The sequence below is a fragment of the Quercus robur genome, chromosome 6 (assembly GCF_932294415.1).
Source record: "Quercus robur chromosome 6, dhQueRobu3.1, whole genome shotgun sequence".
NCBI classification, from domain to species: domain Eukaryota; kingdom Viridiplantae; phylum Streptophyta; class Magnoliopsida; order Fagales; family Fagaceae; genus Quercus; species Quercus robur.
In genome coordinates, this window is record NC_065539.1 from 5692765 (window position 1) to 5701555 (window position 8791).

The 8791-nt window shown below is 34.0% G+C and overlaps 1 protein-coding gene and 1 long non-coding RNA gene across 2 annotated transcripts; one reads left to right on the forward strand and one right to left on the reverse strand.

Annotated features, from left to right (window-relative positions):
- Positions 1-588: 588 nt before the first annotated feature.
- On the forward strand, positions 589-2612 carry LOC126732444 (uncharacterized). The gene is made up of 3 exons (XR_007659474.1): positions 589-822; positions 1341-1404; positions 2171-2612. It is a non-coding gene; the product is annotated as an uncharacterized LOC126732444 (long non-coding RNA).
- Positions 2613-6380: 3768 nt separating this feature from the next.
- Positions 6381-7341, reverse strand: LOC126689629 (protein MIZU-KUSSEI 1-like). Its single transcript, XM_050384858.1, has one exon. It carries the CDS (start codon positions 7303-7305, stop codon positions 6583-6585), a length of 723 nt encoding a protein of 240 aa, XP_050240815.1. The 5' UTR covers positions 7306-7341; the 3' UTR covers positions 6381-6582.
- Positions 7342-8791: the final 1450 nt, after the last annotated feature.

Sequence of the window (8791 nt, forward strand, 5' to 3'; positions counted from 1 at the left end):
CAATTGGGAGTGTTTCTTTTGAATGATTAGCATAGATTGATGAGTTTGGAACCGGTAGTGGAGTTTGAAATTTTGTTCTATTGTTTTTGGTTGTTAAGTATGATTTAGGGTTAAAATTGGGAGTGTTTCTTTTGATTGGGACTTTATAATCAAATCAAAACTTCTCTGAAAACATTACCGGTAAGTTTTTAATTTTGTTCTATTGTTATTGGTTGTAAAGTATGATTTAGGGTTACAATTGGGAGTGTTTCTTTAAATGATTAGCATAGATTGATGAGTTTGGCACCGATAGTGGAGTTTGAAATTTTGTTCTATTGTTTTTGGCTGTTAAGTATGATTTAGGGTTAAAATTGGGATTTTTCACAAGGTCATATGTTTCAATTATATATGTCCATGCTACAGCTTCAAAATCTTTAAGGCAAATCTCAAATAATGTCACAATAACAATTGATTTTTTTTTTTTGATCGATAATAAGTGTTTTATTGATGAAAAAGAACAATGTGTTTACGATTGTAAACTCACTACCCTTGAACACAGCAAATTTACCCTTTTACCTTTTTATGTACCATCATTATTTGCTTTACTTGACATAAACCAGTCAGTACACTCATTGCATTAAGAAACGGTATGTTAAGGAAATTTTAGTTTTGTTCTGACAATTCCATAGTATTCTCTTACAAGCTTTATTCTGTTACATGATGCGCCTTCTTTCTCCATGTGTTTAAACTGTGTTCCAACATTTTCATCAAGTAAGAGTATCCTGTGAGGTGTATGTAAATACGAACAACCAGACAATTGTCCACCAAGATTGCCACCCTGAGGTGAGCTTTTACTTATATAAAATTGATGTTTCAGTTGCACGCATAAGGAAACTTTTCTGTCATATCAAAAGTAGCTTTTGATTTCGAGATTGAAAATTTGGTGCTCACTAATTATAAACACTTACTAAATCTAGCTGAAACCCAGACTAAGACTAATACAAACCATACCAATCATCCCTCAGAATTTTGGGCCACAAATGCACTAAGAATAAACAGGAATCAAGCATTTGTATTCTTCACTTGGGTCCCAAGGCCTTCAATAATTTACCTCCGACACCCAACTCAATGTTCAGCTTCCATCCTGTCAATTGTCATTAAGAATTTTCTACTAAAACAAAATCAATTCTAACCCAAAGACCTTAGTTTTTTTTTATTAAAAAAAAATAAAAAAATCTAACCCAAGTATAGTTATTTTTGTTAGTTATGGTAAGGTTTGTATTTTAAATTTAGGTATAACCATGAAAGCTAAGATCCGTGCCTACTACTGACTTTTATTTTCTGCTTTCTACCATGCACAGCGAAGGACTGAACCTATAGAGTTTAGAGGCTGGCTACAAATTCCAACAATAGCAAAGTGAAAAGGTAGAGCTGTGTGCATGTTTTCTTCTTCCATATCTATTTTTGAAGCATATTTTGTGAGACTTCACTGTGATCCAAGCTGATATATTGATTATTGAATCTAATAGGCAAATAGTGGGTTATTTCTCATTGTTATTTGATTTGCTTTTTTGTAAGAACTGATTACTTCACTATTAACGAGTACTACTGTGAAATTTGAGGGTGCTTAGACCAGCGAAAGGACTAAGAGGGTCACTTTATTGATAAAAACAAAGAATAAAGGATTAACAGCGTTGAAGGGGTTATTGATACATGATTGCATGTCATAACACTGAAGATATGGCCCTTGGTAGTACATTGGAGATTTTAAAATCCATTGCATAATATTTATCTGCACTAGAATGTCCAAGCAATTTGATCGGTAGGATATGGGCTTAGATAGTAGATTTGGAAGCACTGATACATACATGTTTTGGAATTTTTGCTATTAAATTGAAGTTTGCAATGATTTATGACTGTTATGCTACTATTTGAAAGTAGAGTAATAGACAATTTCTAATAATGTCCACTTTCATTAAGTGTTTTCACTTTTTCCATGTTGAGAGATATCAAAACGTTGTTTTCTTCCATTGTTGTTATGCAATTACTTGGTAGGATTTTAATGTCAGTTTTGAAGCCATTTAAAATAATAATCATGGAAAGAGTATTCCACTTTACTTGCATTTTTTAGTTCTTTCTACCATATTGGGAAGATCCCTGATTTACTAAAGCCATACTTTTTTTATTTCAGAGAGGCTCCTCATAACTAGAGCGCATGCACAGGATTTGATATCTTTGGATGGTAGAAAAGTTTGTAAATATGGAACTCGGAGAAGATAGCTCCAGGTTTGGGTCTTTACCAGTCACGACTTCAAGGAATCTGTCATCATCATCTTCGGTATTCTTTTCAGCGAATCAGTCACCCTTCTTCTCTCCTAGATCACCAACATGTCATTTATCAGAATCCAAACAGTCCAACATTCAATGTGATGGCATTCATTCAAGTATTGATCCTCTTAAACTTTATTAGGATGAAAATATGCAAAGCGTAATGGAAAGGAAAGTGCGTCCTGTTAGGAAATTTTTTTAAATTATATCCAATTAACTTGCAGAAGATGGAGGATATGGGAATGCAATTTGTAAATCTATTATCAAGCACTAAATTAGTAGATTTTCAAATTTTCTATTTTCAAGTGTAAGTATTCCTTCCCATTTCTCAATTTTTTTTTTTTAACACTTTAAAACACTATTTTATTCAAAATAAATCTAATTGAGTTTGTGGCTGGTGCAACTCTTCGTCTTTATTTCCTTTTTAATTTAACCATTTGAATAATTGTATAATATATATTTATCCAAAGTAGGATTTACTCTTTATGATATGTGCATAGGTTTACAATAAAAACATCTGTGATTTGGAGAAGTTTTGCACAATCCTTTGGGCTGAACACTACCCAAATGTAGTGCAATGCAAAAGAAGAGGAAAGAGAACATCATTTTACACTAAAAAAGTTGGGAAAGTTGACATTCATCATGCATCCTTCAATGGAACAGTTTTATCTCTTTCCTCTACCATAGATTGTTTTATTATAAAATTGAAAATGACCCGTTTGTTATGCAAACAAATGTGCAAGATAACATAGATTATATTGGTGGTGAATAGTAAATCTAATTGCAGTTGAGCATTCTATGAAGACATCACTATAGCATTTTTTTTTTTTTTTTTAAAGCCAAGTTATAATAGCAAAATAAATATTTTTATTTTTTATAGAACTATCCCGTGCATCGCACGGGTTAGCGACTAGTTAATATCGACAATGATGAACTTTGGTTGTTGTTGCTCGTAACCATGTTAAATATGGTTGCTTTTATGTAAACATCACACGAGCCCTAATTTAAAAAGCTCTTTTTTCTTCTCACTTGAGTGAGGTAGGTAGGACATGTGGTTGGGCCTGGGAGTTGGGTTTGGCTTATAAGGTGGACTGCTTAGCTGTAAAGAGTACGGCTTGAGTAGGGCTTTGTTTCTATTTTTTAGTTAGAGTACTCCTGATGTTTGTCCCTTTGCGGAATGATTGGAGACAAATTGTCAAATATACAATGGATATCAATGTATCATATGATTTACTTTTAGTACCAGCAATTTTGGCATTTGCGTAGTATTTTTGAATTTTGATCTACATGGGATTTAACAAGGACTAAACATGGATTAGACCCAAAAAAAAAAAAATGGAAATAAAAACTTCGAAGGCTTTTTCAATGCTTGACTTCAGAACAGTTATAGTTGATAATTTCGCAGAACATCCTTCTCTGTAGGCCCTAATGGAGGAGTCACTGAAGCTTGAAAGAAGCTTATTGGTAGGGATTTGTCCTATAAAACTACTCATATTCACATAGAAGCCAATCCATATGCTGATTGGCTTGCCATTGCCAACAGTATTTAAAGCTCTGACACTGGGTCTCAAACCTTTTACTTTTCCTCCCAATTGTTTGAAAGTCCATATGTTTCATGATAGCGTTGGGATCTTGAATCTAATCTAGTTGCTCTTAGTTGGGCTTAGCGCACCCTATACACCCAAAAGGAAAAGATTGGTCATTCTTGTGTAGATGACACAAAATGGCCCAACGCTCGACTTTGTTTTTTGAGAAACAAACACATACACACACCTATAAGAGAGAGGAAAATGAATTCTAATTCTACTAAAAAAAACCATAATAACTTTTAAGTAAATGTGAGACAAATTATAATACATATAATACATTCTTTTAAGTAATATGAAACAATTACTCATACAGACAAGAGAGAGAGAAATGAATTCTATCATTAAAACATACTTCAAACTTTACTCAAATCCAACACTCGACTTTATTATCTGTCTCCATGATATGTTATATCATATCGGTCTCCTCTTATTCATAAATAAGTTTAAAAATCTTGTTACATACTCAATAGTGTACACTTTGTACACATCATTGTTTGATATTTTTAAAATTTTATAACCTTGAAAGCCCAATTGTTTGCTTGACTAAGCCCAAGCCCATGACAAAAACTAAGTCCACCATCACGTGGAGACCTGGCTAAAATAAATCCCTTGTTTCTCTCCTTCTTTCCTTAAACAACAAATCTATCCAGCTCCTTTCTCCTCTTGTAGAAAGTTCACAATGACCTGCGGCATATATGGATGGAAAACTTCCTCAAATCTTGTCTTTCTCCTTTCACCTAAATCACCCATGATTACTCTTATATTTCAGAGCTTGAGATTGAAATCCTATGTATATTACCGTTGCTGTCAAGGATTTTTCCATAGAGAGTATACCATGATTTTTGCAGATAGAAATCGTAAGTATGGTACTTTTGTACATGAGAATTTTCTATATAAGACTGGTATCAAAAGATGTATAAATATATTGAATATATTTTCCCTCTTTGATATACTGAAAATTTCTGATTGGGCATCTTGTGACGAGTTTGAAGCTTTGCATGTGAGTGCACACTAACAGAGTTACCGTTGTATCCTGGAGAGCGACCACCTAAGCTATTAACAACAAATATCATAATAGTGGAGGCAAAATCGCTTCTTAACGACAGCGGATTTAATTCTGTGCTTCGGCTCAAATCGATAAGTTTCTGTTCTCTACATTCTTATTCCATAACATTGATATCAATGTATCTGTCTTATACTTTTGTTAATTAATTTGAGCAATCTCAGAATATATTTCCAACAATATCCAAAATTACATGTGTGATATTCACTGTCCACAATAACACCTGAACAATAACAGTGTGCACATGGTATGATAATCAACTACTCATGAAACATTTATGTTCCGAAGTCTATAGCTATGTGTGCATTCCACATAATCAGACACATCCTGGTTGTCCGTTTTATTTGGAAGGACACAAGGAATCAGCACCAGCTCATGTAACTACTTTACCAATTTGAAAGGAAGACCCACAGAAAGTTATTGAAAGATCGCACACTACTACACATACAAGCTAGCTAACAAAATAATGGAAGTAACATGCTTTCATCATGGTACATGGAGACGTGGAACGTTATTGTTGATCCTCTCCATGATTAGATCTTGTAAATAAGGATATATCATATATTGGCTTTTCAAATCATATCCTTAACCATATTTTATTCGGGAAAAAAATTCATCTTGTCTGCTAAAGAACAAGTACGTACAGAAATTAAAGGAATGAGACAGAAATTTGGTAGCTGTACGCGGGCCAGTATGTCAAGTTATGCAAAGTTGGTGGTTTACCAAGTTAATTAATAATGTTGGTGTAATGATATCTGGTTTAATTTATTTCATTGGAGCTATAATATAATGAATCAAATCTTTTTTTAAATTTAATGATAACATATCTCTTTGAAGTAATAAACCTAAAACACTTTCCCCAAATAATAACCAGCATCACAGTATATATTGGCTTTTTTATTCTTCTTTTTTGTTAATTAAAATTAATTATAGAATATTTAATACATAGTAGCCAATCTCTTGGCTCGCTTGGTAACTATGTTTCTCACTTTCTCCTAATGCAAAAAGTGAAATTTGATAAATTATCAATTAAATTCAAAAGTAGAATAGAGACAAGGTTAACACTCAAAATCACATCCTCTAATATCAATGATAATTTATCAATTCTTCTAAAAATTTAATCTAAATTTAATTATTTAAACATTACTCTATCAGGTATTCAAATCCTAGAGACGTAATGCCATTAAAAACTTTTGTGATAGAAAAATAAACGAGGAAACCTCTAATACCAATGATAATTTATCAATTCTTCTAAAAATTTAATCTGAATTTAATTATTTAAACATTACTCTATCAGGTATTCAAATCCTAGAGACTTAATTCCATTAAAAACTTTTGTGATAGAAAAATAAACGAGGAAACCACGAGGCACCAAAAACAAACGTGAAAATAGAAGTACTCATTTTAAGCTATAGAGGAGATTAAAAAATAGAGAAGTAGAAGGCTTCATAGCTGAACGTTCTCTTCAAACTTCTGACATTTTTCGAACTACAAAAGCCAATGAAAATTGGTACAATTTTTAGGCTTAAAAAGGTGAGGGTAATAATAAAGCTGGATCGATCATAAACCATCTCCATAAAACTTGGAGTTATCAATTTAATGGGCTAGCTAATTAAGAATAGGTCAGCTTGAGCGAAAAAAGAAAATACTTAGCTCCTGTCCAATGCTTCCATCTGGATCAATCAAATGAAAGGACTCAGAATTAGCTGACCCACAAACTCTCTCAAAGTTGGACCTAAGGTACAGTAGCTCATCTTCGCAATTAAGCTCCTTCCCATTAATCATGCCAGCACCCACAACAACCTCACCCATTAGCCTAAGTGCATCCAAATCAGACTTGCAAGGCTGTCTCTTAATTGCGTACCCAACTTTCCTCCCATTACAGTACATAGTCCACACTGGCATGGACAAAAGAGAGCAAGAACCAGTAAAATATGTTGGTGTGGCACACTCCAGCGCAATTCGAAGAATACCTCCTTGCATTTCTCTTGCTAAAGTTGTTGTGGGAACAGCCAATTCTAGGAGGAGAATTGGGTTGGAGGAGTTGGAGTTGGTTTGTATGCAAAGGCTAACTTTCCCACGGCGATAGCCAAATATGGTGCCAATGATGATTGTGGAAGAAGAAGTGAAGGTTGGGTGTGGATTATTATTGTAGTTTTGGACGAAGTTTTCTTGTTTGATATCTTGGTCTTGTTCTTCTATAAAGGTGCAGTTGCAGCTAGGGATAAGGAGCTCCATGAGAGAGCGTAGAAGCCTCCATGACCGGACTTGCTTCTGGCAGTCCACGGTGGTGACACCATTGGCTATGTTGGTGGCAGTGGCACCACCAATTGTTGGGTGGGACATGGTGTACCTTAAATTAAAGGAAGGGTCGAGGGTGTGACTTCGTGAGTAGTTAGCAGATGGTATAGGATTATATAGTGAAAGTGAGTTGCGCTTGTTTCATGACATGTGTCCTCTCATGATGGCCATGAGTAGAATATAGATCGATTTACCCATACTCGACCCGAAAAATTTACCTATGGATACCCAATTGTCAATACCCCTTAATATCCATATTCAAATCTTACTCGAATATATTATCCATGGATATCCATACCCTACCCAAAACCCGAAACCTGTTTAATTTTTTTTTTTTTTTAATTCAAAACATTTTAACATAAAAACTAACCAATCTTAAAAAAGAAAAAACTAATCAATAAAAAAAATTTATTGATTAGTTTGTATCTGCTTTTTTTTTTTTTTTTTTTTTTTTGAGATATAGTTAGAAATTTTATTAGATAAAATTCAATCAAAAACCAAATTTGACACATACCTAGCTGAATTCAAACTCTAAAATCAAAATCTAACACACACCCAGACGATAAATTCAAGAAGACAACACAAGAAAACAACATGCAAAAAACAAAAAACTCACCAATTGACAAATTTAGTCAAGAAAAGGAAACAAAAGCTAATTATCAATAGAATCCTCCCAAAACATCAAACCCAGATACCCACAGAAAAGATTTTTCTTTTGAAGCCAAACTAGCAAAAGAGGGAAAAAAAATGAGTCATTTACCTGAGGAAAGAGAGTGGTAGGAAGACCCAGTTGATTCGTAGAGACGAGGAACGAGAATCAAGCAAAAAATCAATGCCAAAACCAATAACTGTGGGTATATGCGAGAGACAGAACCTTCCCAAAACGTCAAACCCAGAAACCAATAGAGCAGAAGCGGTGAGGAGAAATAGAGAGAGAGAATGATGGTGAGAAGAGGTGGAGACTGGAGAGCTCTAAGAGAGAGAGAGAGAGTGACGGTGAGGATGGAGGCTCAGGTGAGAGAGAGAGAGAGAGAGAGTGTGTGAGTGAAAGTGAGAGACTTAGGTTTTTATTTTTTATTTTTTTTTATTCTTTATATATACAGGTCGGGTATGGATAATATTCATACCTTATCAATACCCTACCCGAACTATTCGGGTAACATCCATACCTTACCCGTTTAAGTTTTACCCATGAAGAACCGGGTATTATCAAAAATATTTGGATCAGGTAGGGTAGGATATCCATTATCCAATGGGTATAGCCATCCCTACAGTCTCATGTAAACTTGTTTAATGAATATTCGTAAGCTCGCCAAATTACAAAAGGCATTTTAGTACACACAAGAGTGCTCAAATTCTGACCAAAAAAATTTAAATTAAACATGAGGACCTTCAATTGCAGATTTGCAATATTTAAAGACCATGAAAAGTGGAAATGATAAATATTAGACGCCAAAAGTTTGAAATATGTGCAGTTGATACTAAAGAATGGAGCTGACCACTATTTTATCGAAATAATGAAGCCTATCTC